This window comes from Somniosus microcephalus, chromosome 4, assembly GCF_052327205.1.
Source record: "Somniosus microcephalus isolate GS21.2 chromosome 4, FLI_Smic_1.0, whole genome shotgun sequence".
Taxonomy (NCBI): Eukaryota; Metazoa; Chordata; class Chondrichthyes; order Squaliformes; family Somniosidae; genus Somniosus; species Somniosus microcephalus.
Window position 1 is genome coordinate 310,009,860 of NC_140990.1, and position 15,927 is coordinate 310,025,786.

At 53.5% G+C, this 15,927-nt stretch overlaps 1 protein-coding gene and 1 non-coding gene across 2 annotated transcripts; one reads left to right on the top strand and one right to left on the bottom strand.

The window, feature by feature from the left end:
- Nucleotides 1-501: 501 nt before the first annotated feature.
- Nucleotides 502-618, top strand: LOC147120586 (U6atac minor spliceosomal RNA). The gene has a single exon (XR_015078254.1). It is a non-coding gene; the product is annotated as a U6atac minor spliceosomal RNA (small nuclear RNA).
- Nucleotides 619-2,745: 2,127 nt separating this feature from the next.
- LOC147120587 (uncharacterized) lies at nt 2,746-14,644 on the bottom strand. The gene is made up of 4 exons (XM_085984236.1): nt 14,380-14,644; nt 13,884-14,040; nt 13,248-13,724; nt 2,746-2,798 (listed from the first exon to the last, which is right to left on the bottom strand). The coding sequence occupies exons 1-4, from the start codon at nt 14,623-14,625 to the stop codon at nt 2,746-2,748; spliced, it is 933 nt and encodes a 310-aa protein (XP_085840362.1). The 5' UTR covers nt 14,626-14,644.
- Between the last annotated feature and the right edge of the window lie 1,283 nt (nt 14,645-15,927).

Here is a 15,927-nt window from a genome sequence, read left to right on the forward strand (position 1 = left end):
CGCGTGAGTACCCTGTCCGTACTCACGCGTTGTGCCCGGAATTACTGGGCCATTGTGTTCATGTTGGCAGTGTTAAGTCATTTTGAACACTATTGAGGAATAGAGTTTATCAACAGCAACAGCAACAACAACCGGCCAGAAGAGCATTGGAAGAGTCAGGTCTAGAGGTAACAAAGGCATGGATGAGGGTTTCAGCAGCAGATGAGCTGAGGAAGGGGAAAAACATAAACTAATGCTGTATTAACAGTGGGAGCTGCAGTTGCTCTTGGAGCCCAGCCCTGTCTATGCTGGCGAGCTGAATCAAACTCAACGTAGATCATAGGAGCAGAGGCATTGGAGATGGAGGGTAGAACTGTAAGCAAACTAGAAGTGAGAAATAATGAAAACCAGGATGATTCGGAAATGAGCAAAGGAGAATAACAAGAAGAGGTGGAGAAATGGAATGGTCAGTAAAAGGAATGGAGATTGGAGAAAATCAACAACGGATTAAAAAAATGGGAGGAGATGAAGAGAAGGTCAGCACTCCCCTTGGATAAGAATGGCAGGATCCCAGTATCCTTACAACACACAAATAGTTACGGCGTTGCTATCTACTTAGTGTTATGTCTTTAACGGTCTAAAAAAATAATTTTATACTAAAATATTTATTCTATGAAAAAGAGGGAGAAACATAAGAAATGATAAATAAAAAAAGAAAGGTAGAGAAAGAAGAGAGGAGAGGATTGTCCTAAAAAGATTCATAATGAAGCAGAGAAGAGAGGAGAGGATTGTCCTAAAAAGATTCATAATGAAGCAGAACAAGCAAAGGCTACTGTAGAATTATAATTTACAGATGAGGGAGCTCCTTCCAACATAATTCATTGACCTATACCTTATATTTAACAGCGGGCAATGTGTTCTGAGTTGACGTAAAGATATTTGGTAATGATACATGATGGTGATTAGCAGTAATTGGGCCAAAGTCTAATGTCAAGCAAATTTAAACTAATGATATGAGATTAATAATGTTATCTTGATAGGCAATGGAGACATATTTCTTCAGGAGATCTATTTGGGTGACAGAGGCTCCAAATCTTTACAGAGAATTGCTGGATTAGATTGATATTTTGTTCTACAAATTTCATAGTAGAAGAGCAGTTATATTTATTCATAAAGGCAAACCCATTTACTCTATAGTATCGCTAACGACAAAATTACTTTATTATAGCTGACTGAAAAGAGAAACATTTATTGTCATGAGTTTGATTCCGTTAGGGAGTCAAGGCAGCTTTTTAAGCAATTTGTTTCTTTTTGGTTAAATGGTATAAAACATTGATGATACTTCAGCTACTTACATTCCGTAAAGCCACAGTACAGGAAGCTGTCAAGTTTGAAAAGAAGAGACAAGATGAATCAAAAAGTAGAGATTGATTATTGCCCAAGTTTTTGTTTTGAAAGTCTGTAAGAGGGAGGGAAGGCTTTGTCATGGAGTCCCACACTTTTGAGGTCCTGCTTGGCCACGATTTTGCCGGCGCTCAGAGGGCGGGTTAGGAGGTGGATCAGCTGTTAAATTCGAATTGATTGACGGCGGATTGGGAACCTGCCGCGATCCTGCCTCCGTGTGAGTTTCCAAAGTGTTGGGTCTGTGATTTCAGAGCTGACCCGACACCAAGCGGTGGGTGAGGGATTTAAGATAATTAACTCCTTGTTAAGTGCTTGTTAACTGTTATTTTGACAACCTTTTCCTATTTTCCCACATTTTCAACGGGTTTCACGACATTCGGAGATCACGTCAGGTGAGTATGTCGGGTGCACCAATGAGCTGAATAGTTCACAGATGCAACTGCTGTATAAAAGCTGAAGGCTCACATCTGTTCACGTTCAAATATCAGAGGCTGCTGATTTCAGGATTATAACATCTCATCCTCAACTGCTATATATAACAGCAGAATGGGAACGCTTTATACTCTCTCATCCTGGTCCTCAGAATCTGAAGAGGATCAGCCGCAGCACCAACAGAACCAGGCACACCAGCAGCACCAACAACAAGAGCACCAACCTTCTCCTCACCTATCTGATGCTGCACAGGGCAGAGGCCATCAGCTCAGGGTTGCACCTCGCCGCAGGAGATACCCCCAACACAGAGTTTACAGACAGAGGATGAGCTTCCTCAACATGACTGAGCAGCAGTGCCAAAGGAGGCTGAGACTTTTTGCGAGAGGTAGTCGCAGACATTTGCACATTGCTGCATCAACACCTGGAGCTCAGAGGAGCAGGTGGACATGCCTTACCAGTGGCTGTGAAAGTCACCACCGCACTCAACTTCTTTGCGTCAGGGTCCTTCCAGGGATCATCAGCAGACATTAGCGGCATCTCCCAGTCGGCCGCCCTCAGATGCATCACGTGGGTTAAAGCGCTGCCCTCTTTGCTAAGTCCACCAATTACATCCACTTTTCCACTGAGGAGGCAAGTGGTAATGCACGGGCACTAGGCTTTGTCAATCTGGCTGGCTTCCCATGGGTGCAGGGTGTCATTGACTGCACACATGTGGCCATCAGGGCACCCCATCAGAACCCAGCAGTACTTGTCAACCAAGAGATCCACTCCCTTAATATCCAGCTGTTGTGCAACCATAGGAAGAACATCATGCATCTGTGCGCCAAGTTCCCGGCACTTGCCATGATTCTTGCATCCTGCGCCAGTCCACTTTCCCTCAGCTCTTCGCCCCACCAAATGAACTTTCTGCTGGCTCCTTGGAGACAAGGGCTATCCCCTGAAGACGTGACCAATGACACCGTTTAGGAGGCCATCAAACGAGTCTGAGGAGCGTTACAATCAAAGCCACATTTCCACCAGAAGTGTCAAAGAGCAAACAATAGGATTGCTCGAAAAGCGCTTCAGATGCCTGGACAGATCTGGTGGCGCCCTACAGTATGCATCAGCCAGGGTCTCGAGAATCATCGCTGTCTGCTGTGCCCTGCACAGCATCGCACTGCAGCGAGGATTAGCGCTGCCTGAGGAACAAGGTGCAGAGTGCACAGCCTCATCAGAGAAGGAGGAGGAGGAGGAGGATGAGCAGAATGAGGTCCCAGATGAGGAATACCTGGAGGAGGCAACTGACCTATTGCGACCAGCATGTGAGCACATTGCTGCCCATGACGCCAGGGATGGCCTAATCAATGCCAGATTCACCTACATTTATGCAGCACAGGCATGTGGCTGCCACATGCATATGAAGGTTGCCATGACCACACTTCAACACCATAGAGCATCTCTACAATGATCTGTGCATTCCTTGCACTGTCACCAGCATTGCTGGACATAAAAAGCGCCCTCACCCTTCACTGTGCCACCTCAAATTGTGACCGAGGGGTTGCAATGGGTTGGCAGTGTGAGCGCTTGGAGAGGAGCCCCAACTTGCATGTCCCCTCCCACCATCATCCCTCTCATGGGCCACCCGCACTTCTCTGCTAGCAAGTAGCTGGAGAGCACCTTGCTGCACAGCAGTGGGGCCATGAGGACCCATGTCTGTATTGACATTCCTCATAACGGGTTCGTCCATGAAACTTTAGTTCCTCTCCGCAATAGATGCCCATCTATCCTCCATAGCTGACCATCTAGTTAGAAGTGTTACCATGTTGTTCTGAGTCTGGCGATTTATGTCCTCCATGGCGGTACCTACATTTGCCATTGCATCCGCCATGGCGTTACTCATAATTGAGATGGATGCCTCCATTCTCTGTACACTCGCAGTCACCATGGTTGCAAACCCAGTCAGAGACTCCTGCACTTGTTCCTGAAGCTCCAGCACCTCTCTCTTTCTGCATGGCCCCAGAGGCACAGCGTCTACATGCAGCTGAGCAGAGCGCCCTGTGGCCTCCGACAAGGACTCTCCATTGCTGTCCCTATCTCCACCATCTGCTCTTGCTCACTCATGAGTTGTGATTCACCAGGTGACAACACTACTCTATCTCACATACGACCCACCGAGGTGTGCACCTCTGCGCTGGTGCTGGGTGTGCTCATTTCTGCTGACGCTGCTCCCTCAGAGGATGCAGCATCCTCTGAGGAGTCCTCCTGCTCTTGCTCCTGGACAGTAGGGGAGGGGGCTCTTGATGGTCCTGTGGGAGAGTAAAGACATGAGTTAGACATGTGATATGTAGATTGCAGACACATCCCCTTGTGCACATGATGAGCATTCAATTTCCATTGACATCAGATCCAATATGTGTCACTCATTAATGCCAAATAAGATGGATGGAGAATTACTGAGCCTCTCTCTCTGTCCTCCATTTCGAGCTCTTCAACTGTCCCCGCAATGTCGAGAGCGTTCTCCTCAGCGTGGGCGAGCTGTGAGAACGATGGTGGTCCTCCTCCTGTTCTCTCCCTCTCCCTCTTATTGTGGGCTCTTTTCCTGCAATGAGGGAAAGAGGTGGAGTTTCAGTGAGAGTGATGAAATGAGTAAAGAATGGATAAGATAGACATTTAGAGGGAGATTATGATGGAGTGGGTTCCCATTACCAAGTTTCCTCCTTTTAAGTTGTTAGTTGTTGTCATTGCATAACATTGAGGGTGAGTGTGAGGGTCGCATAGTAAGATGGGGAAGTGATTCTGTACATAGATAGAGGGATGGGTGATGGTGCAAGAGATGTTGGGGTGAGTTAGGATATGCAGGAGTAGGGTTGGCAGTGCAGAGTGATGGGGATGTGATGACAGGCACAGCAGAATTAAGGTAAGTTTGATTTTATACTCACTTTTCCAGAACACAGGAGATCATTGAACCGCTTCCTACATTGGATCCAGATGCGACTGACCAGACACCTTGCAGTTACCTCCTCAGCTATTTGCAGCCAGGCTGCCTTTGTCTGCTGAGGCAGTTTCCTTCTTCCATTCCCTGGGTATAGGACCTCCCGACATCTTCTGACTCCCTCCACAAGAACATGGAGTGAGTCATTGTTGAAGCGGGGAGCAGCCTTTGGTCTCTCTGCAGACATCGTGGAGAGCAGCAGCACTTAGGAGGTTCAGAAACGAAGTGAGTGCCAATGGGGACACGGTCCCCTTAAATACACTGGCTGCAAACTCGTCATCAGAGCAGTTCAGCAGACCTGCACCTTGTGATCAGGGCAGGTAACGCGCAGGGCAGGCTTAACGAGCCCAATCAACAGAAAATTGTGTCAGCAGACTGGCTGGAGCCAGGAGCGGGACTGGAACCCGCCGACTAACAGTCCTGCCGCCAACCCGCCTCCGCTCGGAAAATCCAGCCCAATAATGTCTCATCCTGCCAGGGTATCCCAGATGTGGTAAACCACTGTTTGTATTCCACTGTGTACATGCCTGGACATGCCTCGGCTGACTCCTCCCACAAGTCCTAGTATAAAGGTGACTGCTCCCCAGCCCCTTTGTATTCTGGACCGGTCGACCACTCGAGGCAGACCTTCATTCTTTTGTTAATAAAAGCCTTTAGTTACTCTCTTAACTCTCAGTCTTTTATGAGTAATTGATAGCGCATCAATTTTATTAACAACATTTTTATAATGGAGAAGATCCTCACACCAGCATGCCTGGACTTAGATCATCGGGAGGCGGACTCATCCACCAAGTTTACTCACTGGCTTAAGTGTTTCGAAAAATTCCTGACCGCCTCCGCAGCAATCAAATCGGACGAGGACAAACTGGATGTCCTGACCTCCAAAGTGAACCACCGAGTGTACTCGGTCATCCAAGACGCGACCTCGTACGCGGACGCTATCAAGCTCCTCAAGGACCAGTACACGCGCCCAGTGAACGAAGTGTACGCCAGGCACCTTCTGGGGAGTCGTAAACAACAACCTGGGGAATCGACCGTGGAATACCTTCAGGCACTGCCTGTGCTTGGCCGGGCCTGTGGTTGTAAGGATGTAAAGGCCGCCGTGTACACAGAGGAACTTATCCGGGACGCTTTTGTAGCGGGCCACAGATCCAATTACACCCGACAGCGACTGTTGGAGCAGAGTGACCTCGACCTCAACAAGGCCTCTGAACTCGCACTATCATTGGATGCAGCCTACCGGGGCATGGATGCCTACTCCTCTGCACCGTGGACGCCGCGAGGAATGACAGCCTGGGACACGGTAGAACCGCCTCATAGCGCCGTGCCACCCCAGCCACACCCCAGCAACGGCCCAACTACCGCAGCAGTGTCCCAAGGCCAGACAGCAGTGCCCCAAGGCCAGAAATGCTACTTCTGTGGCCAGGCAAAACACCCCAGAGCGTGCTGCCCGGCGAAAAACGCGATCTGCTCGGGCTGCAGGAAGAAGGGACACTACGCTAACGTCTGCAGGGCCAAAGCCACCCCGAACCCCAGCAGCACCGCGTGTGGGCCATGCGGGCCGCCATCTTGGGCCTCCCCGGCCATGTGTGAACCACCGGTACAGCAGCCATTTTGGACGCCTCCAGCCACATGGGGATCATGGACGCCGCCATCTTGGACGACAGCCGGAACGCAGCAGGCCCCCAACACCGCCTCATCTGATACCCACAGCAACACACCGACCCCTACGCTGGCATCCGTTACACTGGACCAAACGAGACCGCACCAGCTGGCCAGTTCCACAATGGACATTAAGGTAAATGGCCACGATACAACCTGCCTTTTTGACTCTGGGAGCACGGAGAGCTTCATCCACCCCGACACGGTGCGGCGTTGCTCTCTCCCAGTCCTGCCTGCGCACCAGCGGATTTCTATGGCCTCCGAGTCCCAGTCGGCGGACATCGGCGGCTACTGCGTAGTGACACTCGTAGTAGACGGGACCGTGTACGATCATTTTAAACTTCTGGTCCTGCCCGACCTCTGCGCTGCCGTCCTGCTGGGGTTAGATTTTCAGTGCCACCTTAAAAGTGTTACGATGGCGTACGGTGGACCCCTACCCCCACTCACAGTCCGCAGCCAGCAGCTCCCAAATTGCCCGCCGCGCACCAGGTGCAACCTCTCCACACTCAGAGTCACCGCCCCCCACTGTTTGCTAACCTCACCCCCGACTGTAAGCCCATCGCCACAAAGAGCAGGCGATACAGTGCCGGGGACAGGGTTTTCATTAAAACCGAAGTGGAGCGGCTCCTGAAGGAAGGGATTATTGAGGGCAGCACCAGCCCCTGGCGAGCCCAGGTTGTGGTCATTAAGACCGGCGAGAAGCAGCGCCTGGTCATCGACTACAGCCAGACAATAAATCGCTACACCCTGCTGGACGCCTACCCACTCCCCCGCATAGCTGATATGGTCAACCAGATCGCGCAGTACCGCGTCTTCTCGACCATTGACCTGAAATCAGCGTACCACCAGCTCCCTATCCGCCCTGAGGACCGCCAGTATACTGCCTTTGAGGCAAACGGCCGCCTCTATCACTTCCTTAGGGTTCCCTTTGGCGTCACCAACGGGGTCTCCGTCTTCCAAAGGGAGATGGACCGGATGGTAGATCAAAATGCGTTGCAGGCCACTTTCCCATATCTGGACAATGTGACCATCTGCGGCCGTGACTTGCAGGACCATGACGCAAACCTCGAAAAATTCCTCCGCACCGCCCAACTCCTGAACCTGACATATAACAAGGAGAAGTGCATATTCCGCACAAACCGCCTCGCCATCCTTGGCTGTGTTGTGGAACACGGAGTCATCGGCCCCGACCCCGACCGGATGCGTCCCCTTATGGAACTCCCACTGCCCCACTGCCTCAAGGCCCTGAAGAGGTGCCTAGGGTTTTTCTCCTATTATGTCCAGTGGGTCCCCTACTATGCGGACAAGGCCCATCCGCTGATCAAGTCCACCTCTTTTCCCTTGACGGCAGAGGCCCGCTTAGCCTTCCACCGTATCAAGGAAGACATTGCCAAAGCCACCATGCACGCAGTGGACGAATCCATCCCCTTCCAGGTGGAAAGCGACGCGTCCGACTTTGCCCTGGCCGCTACCCTCAATCAGGCGGGGAGACCCGTGGCCTTCTTTTCACGAACCCTCCAAGGCCCGGAGGCCAGACACTCCGCTGTTGAGAAGGAGGCCCAGGCGATTGTGGAGGCTGTGCGTCATTGGAGGCACTACCTGGCCGGAAAACGATTTACCCTGCTCACTGACCAACGTTCAGTTGCTTTCATGTTTAACAACAAGCAGAGGGGCAAAATCAAAAATGACAAGATCTTGAGGTGGAGAATCGAACTTTCCACCTACAATTACGAGATCTTGTACCGGCCCGGGAAGCTCAATGAACCCCCGGATGCGCTATCGCGTGGCACCTGTGCCAGCACGCAGATCGATAGACTGCGGGCCCTCCACAATGACCTCTGCCACCCGGGGGTCACCAGGTTCTTCCACTTCATCAAGGCCCGCAACCTGCCTTACTCTATTGAGGAGGTCAGGACCATGACCAGGAACTGCCAAGTCTGCGCTGAGTGCAAACCGCACTTCTATAGACCAGACAGGGCCCACCTGATAAAAGCCACTCGCCCCTTCGAGCGCCTGAGCATTGATTTTAAAGGGCCTCTCCCCTCCTCCGACCGCAATGTGTACTTCCTCAATATTATTGATGAGTACTCCCGTTTCCCGTTCGCCATCCCCTGCCCGGACATGACCAGTGCCACGGTCATTAAATGTCTGAACGACCTCTTCACCCTGTTCGGTTTCCCCAGCTATATCCATAGCGACCGGGGCTCATCGTTTATGAGTGGCGAACTCCGTCAGTACCTGCTAACTAGGGGTATTGCCACAAGCAGGACCACCAGTTACAACCCCCGGGGGAACGGACAGGTGGAAAGAGAAAATGCGACAGTTTGGAAGGCCGCCCTGCTAGCCTTAAAGTCTAGGGGCCTTCCAACCTCCCGCTGGCAGGATGTGCTCCCCGATGCGCTCCACTCTATTCGGTCACTGCTCTGCACTGCCACTAACGCCACCCCTCATGAGAAAATGTTTGTCTTCCCAAGGAAGTCCACATCGGGGACATCGCGACTGCCATGGCTGACGTCCCCAGGGCCGGTCCTACTGAGAAGGCACGTGAGGACCCATAAAACAGACCCCCTGGTCGAGAGGGTCGACCTCCTCCACGCCAACCCCCAGTAACTCGTTTTCGGAGTGGCAGGCAGTGACCAGCGGGGTGCCGCAAGGATCTGTCCTGGGACCCCAGCTGTTCACAATATATATAAATGATCTGGATCAGGGAATTGGATGCAATATTTCCAAGTTCGCTGACGACACTAAACTAGGAGGAGGGGTGGGCTCTGATGAGGATGTCAGGAGGCTACAGTGCGATTTGGACAGGTTGGGGGAATGGGCGGATACGTGGCAGATGCACTATAATGTGGATAAATGCGAGGTTATCCACTTTGGGGGTAAAAACAGGAGGGTAGATTATTATCTAAATGGCAATAGATTGGGAGATGGGGAAGTGCAGAGGGACCTGGGTGTTCTTGTGCACCAGTCACTGAAGGAGAGCATGCAGGTGCAACAGGCGATTAAGAAGGCAAATGGTATGTTGGCCTTCATATCAAGGGGGTTCGAGTATAGGAATAGGGATACCTTACTACAGCTGTACAAGGTGCTGGTGAGACCGCATCTGGAGTATTGTGTACAGTTTTGGTCGCCCCATCTGCGGAAGGATGTTCTTGCCATGGAAAGAGTGCAGCGGCGATTCACCAGGCTGATACCTGGAATGGCGGGAATGACCTACGAGGAGAGATTGAATAGTTTGGGCTTGTACTCACTGGAGTTTAGAAGATTGAGAGGGGATCTCATCGAAACATATAAAATTATGGCAGGCCTGGACAGGCTGAATTCAGAGAGAATGTTTCCAATGGCAGGGGAGCACAGAACCAGGGGCCACAGTCTAAAAATAGCGGGCAAATCATTTAAAACAGAGATGAGGAAGAATTTCTTCACTCAAAGAGTGGTGAGCCTGTGGAATTCCCTGCCACAGAGGGCTGTGAAGGCTAATTCAATAAATATTTTCAAGAGAGAATTGGATATATTTCTGAAGGCTAAGGGGATTAAGGGTTACGGAGAAAAGGCGGGGACGGGGTACTGAACTGGTAAGATCAGCTATGATCTCAGACGAAGATCAGCCATGATCTCATTGAATGGCGGAGCAGGCTCGAAGGGCCGAATGGCCTACTCCTGTTCCTATCTCTATGTTTCTATGTTTCTATGCTTACATTGCATACCCGGACGGGCGGGAGGACACAGTCTCCATAAGAGACCTTGCACCCTCGGGGGCCGCAGTAACCCACTACTCACTACCACCCCCCCCATGATCCGATATCCAGCCCCGGCAGACGGCAGGCCTGGGCCCAGCGACCCGCTCGACATCTACGAGGACGACACGCCTGTGCCACAGCCTACGCGGGACTCGACGCCGGAAGCTCCACTACCCCTGCCGTCGCCACGCCGATCACAGCGGCAGACAAGACCTCCGGAGAGACTCCAATACACTAACTTTTAATACACTTCACCCCGCCGGACTCAATTTTAAACAAGGGGTGAATGTGGTAAACCACTGTTTGTATTCCACTGTGTACATGCCTGGACATGCCTCGGCTGACTCCTCCCACAAGTCCTAGTATAAAGGTGACTGCTCCCCAGCCCCTTTGTATTCTGGACCGGTCGTCCACTCGAGGCAGGCCTTCATTCTTTTGTTAATAAAAGCCTTTAGTTACTCTCTTAACTCTCAGGGCTAGATTTTCAGTTGCTTGCGCCAGCAGTTAGCGCCTTAAGAGAAGTGATTTCCGGGCGCTATGCGTGTAGCGCCCGGGCGCAGCGCAGTTTGCGCCCCGCCCCAAATTAAGTTGCCCGTTAGCGCCGGCGCAAAGTTTAGCGCCCGCCCGGATGCGCGCGCAGAAAATGACGTCACATCCTTGTGCAACGCCCTTTGGCCGCCCCGATTGCAAACTTCAGTCGGACCGCCCCATTGTGCGGCGGGCGGCCGGAGCGTTTGGAAAAAGGAACGCAACACAACCAGCGCGGGCCCCGGGGGGCGCTAATTAAAGGGAACGTCCTCTCCAGTATAAAGGCCATCCTTTTTTCAGAAAACAGTCTTGTGCAACGCATTTCTGGAGACACAACAAGGAGGATAGCTAACTGGTTTCAAGCAGCAAGAGCCAGGTATTTTTGGACTCAGGCAACAGCGCTGCAAGTGGCCATTTGGAAATTAGAGTGTTTGCCAGGATTTGATGGGGGTCGCATGGGGTGCCAACGCGGAGCTGCAGCTCCATGTCCGTAGGGCTCGCAGATGCATTGTGAGAGGGGCCGCCCTGGCTAGAGGCAGAGGGGGCTACAGGCGTCGGCCACGTAGGCCTTACCCAGTCAGGCTATACCGCCAGCAGCGCTCCTACCTAAACATGAGTGCCGCGCGATGTGTTAAAAGGCTCCGATTCCGAAAGGGGGTGATTGCAGAGATCTGCCACCTGCTTCGCCGAGATCTGCGGCCAAAGCTCAGGTGCAGGACGTCTCTGTCGGTGGAAGTGAAGGTGACGGTGGCATTGAACTTCTATGCCACCGGCTCCTTCCAATACGCTGCTGGGGACATAGCAAACATCTCCCAGTACGGCGCGCATCGCTGCATCCGCCAGGTGACCGAAGCACTGTTCAGAAGGAGAAGCCAATTCATCTCCTTCCCCATGGCCCTGGAGAGCCAGCATCAGCGCGCATTGGGATTTTCCAGACTCGGGGAATTCCCCTTGGTGCAGGGCGCCATTGACTGTACGCATGTGGCTTTGCGGGCCCCTCTGGAGCATGGCGAGCAGTATCGCAACAGGAAGGGCTACCATTCTCTGAATGTGCAGCTGGTCTGTGACCACAAGCAGCGCATCATGGCAGTCAATGCCAGCTTCCCAGGCAGCAGCCACGATGCCTTTATCCTGCGGCAGAGTACTGTGCATGACATGTTCCAGGCACAGCCTCCCCCAAGAGGATGGCTACTCGGGGACAAAGGCTATCCTTTGTGCACCTGGCTCATGACCCCGCTCCGCGCGCCCAGGACCGCTGCTGAAGAGGCCTACAACGAGAGCCATCAAACCACCCGCAACATCATCGAGCTAACTATTGGGGTCCTCAAGCAGCGGTTCCGCTGCCTTGATCGCTCCGGAGGAGCTCTCCAGTATTCGCCGGACCGGGTCTCCCAATTTGTGGTGGTTTGCTGCATGCTACACAACCTGGCTATCCGCAGGACTCAGGCACTGCCACCTGACGTTGGACCAGCACCTCAGGAGGAGGAGCAGGAGGAGCATGAGGAGGAGGAGGAGGAGGAGGAGGAGGAGCAGGAGTACGTTCCCAGGAGGGAGCGACCAGGGCCAAGGGCCGCACGACGCCACCTTATTACACGGTACTTCTAAGCCCCCTGTCAGGGAATGGCCAGGGGCCATGAGGGAAGATGAATGCAGCCGCTCCGCAAGCCCTCAGCCGGCGAAGCCAACAAACACTAAGAAGAACAACCATGGAGACTGCATGAATAAAGATAATTTTTTATTAAACAAAAATGAAAAGCCCTTCCCACATGAATCCCCAAAAACAATAAACGGGCCCCACAAAAAGCCCAACAAACGACTCACTCCCACAAACTGGGGAGGAGCCACTCCACCTTTATTGAAACCGGGCCTCAACGTCGGCCTAACGCAAAAAAAAAGCCCTCCAAAAGCACAACCATGGGCAAAATAAAGATGGCCACCGCCATATTAAAGGAAAGCTGGCCACACCCTCTACTGAGTGGCCCGCGAGGGCGAGACCTTGGCCAGCATTTTGCCTCCCCTGCCCTGCCTGCTGCTCCTTCGCAAGCTCTGCCCAGTGGCTGCTGCGAGGCTGGGGGAAGGCGCCTGAGGCTCAGATGCCCTTCCGCCAGATGCCGCTGGGGGGCGGCCTACACGGCGTTTGGGCCTCGAGGGGCCGTCTCCTGAGTGGCGCACCTGAGCCTGGCCACCATCAGCTGCAGCCGCTTGCCCTTGACGCCCCAGAGGGGGAATGGCGGCGACGGATGGCGCAATGTGGGCCAGCTGGCGTCTGGGATGCGCTGGCTGGTGCTGTGGCGCGGTGGCACTCGGCCGGGCCCGCACTGCAGGATCCGCAGCAATCAGCCGACGGCCGGCTTGCTGGGATGGTCCAGCGCGGCGCCTGCCCTGGCGATGCCTGCCTGAGACAGCGCGTGTGGCAGCAGTGAGTGGCCCTGTGGTCCTGGTGTGCGCGCGCATCACATCCGCCAGGGTCTTGACGGCATCAGTTAGCATGCGGCCAGTCGCGGCAGTTGCTGCCCCGAACTCGCGCACACTGGTCGCCAGCGACTCGATGGCCTCAGGCATGCGCCCCACCACGCTCATGAGCTCCGTGTGGCGCCGGTCCGAGTCGTCGGCCATCTGATCGAGCTTCCGCACCTCCTCCGAAGTGAAGGTGTCCGGACTGGAGTCGCGACTCTCCCGCTGGGGAGGAGGGGGCCGAACTAGGGGACCCTTGCCGCGTTGGTGACGGCGAGTGTGCCGAGCAGCAGCACTCCCCTCTGATCCTTCCCCCCTTTGGGGGGAAGGCCGCGGGCCACGCGCACGGCTGCTGGGTGGCTGGACGCCACTGGTCCCAGAAGCTGCATTGCCCTGCGACAGTTCCTCCAGGCACTCGTCCAGTGAGGAGGTGTCGAGCATTTCCTCCTCTCCTGCGGGACGTGACTGTTCCCCCGAAGGTCCGGCTTGCTCCTCCTCCTCCTCCTGGTTGGAGGTGCTGTCACTGGCAGCCTCAGGGTCCTGGTCGTCACCAGCTGAAAGCAGGAATGCACAAGAGTAGCTTCAGAGTGAGGAGACGGCGTCAGCGAGGGAGTTAGGACTGGTGGGATTCAGCGCATTGGTGGGACAGTGGCAAAGGAGGTAGCTCGGATGGGCCAGTGCGACGCGAGAGGGCCAAAAGGCGAGGTCCTTACCATTGCCGGGCAGTGGAGGGTCGGATACACCGCACGCTGTGGGGACAATCACACGGGCTCCCATGAGCACACACACGCGCTCCTCCAGCCGAGTGAGCTTCTGCAGCTTGGCGCGGCCACCCCTGGCACGGGCCTGGCGATTAAACGCTACTTTAGCCTGCAAGAGAAAGGACGGGCTGTAAGTGCGCAGTGAAGCCCTGATGTAGTGTGCACTGCCTCCCATGGTGGAATAGCTTGGACAGAGTGAAGCCCTGATGTAGTGTGCACTGCCTCCCATGGTGGAATAGCTTGGACAGAGTGAAGCCCTGATGTAGTGTGCACTGCCTCCCATGGTGGAATAGCTTGGCCAAAGTGTAGAGTGCCGAATGGCCATTTGATGCTCATGACTGTCCCAATGCTGCTGGCTGAGGGCTGGCCAAAAGGACTTTCAGGTCCCTTTGCCCATCATGTCAGGTGTACATGCAAGAATGAGGAGGAGACTGGAAAGGCTACTCACCCTCACAATCCTGGTCAGATCGTTGTATTTCTTACGGCATTGTGTGTGGGTCCTGGGGGCCTCGCCGGTGAACGTCACCCTCTGGGCGATCTGCTTCCAGGCTTTGGTGTAGTCGTGGTGGGTTGGATTCCTCCCACTCTCTGGAAACAAGATCTTGCGCCTCACCTCCAGAGCTGTGACCATTATGTCCAGATCACCCTCTGAGAAGCGCAGGGCACGCTGACGGGCCTTCTCTGGCGTTGCCATGACTCCCTGGGGCTGAGCAGTAGTGTTGAGGCCTCTTTGCAAGGCTGCAGTGTGCAGGGCGTGGCAGCAGACCAATTCGTCCCTTCCCCCTTTAAGAGCTGGTCGGCACCACGGGGTCTGCTGTCAGTGCAAAAATGACCGCACCCGTGCTGCGCCCCGCCTGGGCGCTATCCCTCTGGACCGCCGGCTTAGCGCCTAAAGAGAGTAGTGGAACGCCTCTTTTAGCGCTCCACCAACCTCTTAGGGCGAAGCCACTGAATTCCCGGCAACGGGGCGCTACTTTGGGGCGGGCGCTAACTTCGGGCGGGCGCTAAGGTTAGCGCCCCAAAACTGCCTATACTGAAAATCTAGCCCTAGGTCTTTTATGAGTAATTGATAGCGCATCACCAGATTATTGTACTCTGCTACCAAAACCAACCAGACCTCACAATGCTCCAGAAAAACCAACACCTCATAGCACCTAGCATCATGCATTGAACTGCTCATCCAAACATCGGCTGCCCAAATCTTATCCTGCAACATGTCCTGCTCATACACCACCCCTGTCACTGCTGACCTAAATTGGCTCCAACATCTCACATTTAAAATTCTCATCCTTGTCTTTAAATCCCACCCACCCCCCGTCACCCCCACTGCCCCATGGCCCAGTCTCTCTGTAGCCATTTCCAACGCTACAACCCTCCACCCCAAACACCCCCTTCCACTGACTCCAGCCTCTTGTGCATCCCCCTTTTTGCCCCACCATTGATGGCCACACCTTCAACCAGCCACACCCCGCGCTTTGAAATTCTCTCTGTCTCTCCACCACCTGCTCTTCCTTTAAAACCCACCTCGCTGACCAAACTTTGGTCACCCCCTCCTACTATTCCTCCTCTGCATCCATTTCTTTCCTGATGCTTCAGTGAAGCTCTTGGGACACTTTTCTCGATGTTCAATATAAATGTTGCTGTTGAAAGTAATAGCACAAACCGGTTGGGTGATTGGGCAGAAGCATGGCAGATGCAGTATATTGTGGATAAATGCGAGGTTTTCCACTTTGGTGGCAAAAACAAGAAGGCAGATTATTATCTGAATGGCAATAGATTGGGAGAAGGGGAAGTGTAATGAGACCTGGGTGTCCTTGTGCACCAGTCGCTGAAGGTAAGCATGCAGGTACAGCAGGCGGTTAAGAAGGCAAATGGTATGTTGGCCTTCGTAGCGAGAGGGTTTCAGTACAGGAACAATGATGTCTTGCTGCAGTTGTACAGGGCCTTGGTGAGACCACACCTTGAGTATTGTGTGTAGTTTTGGTCGCCTTATCTG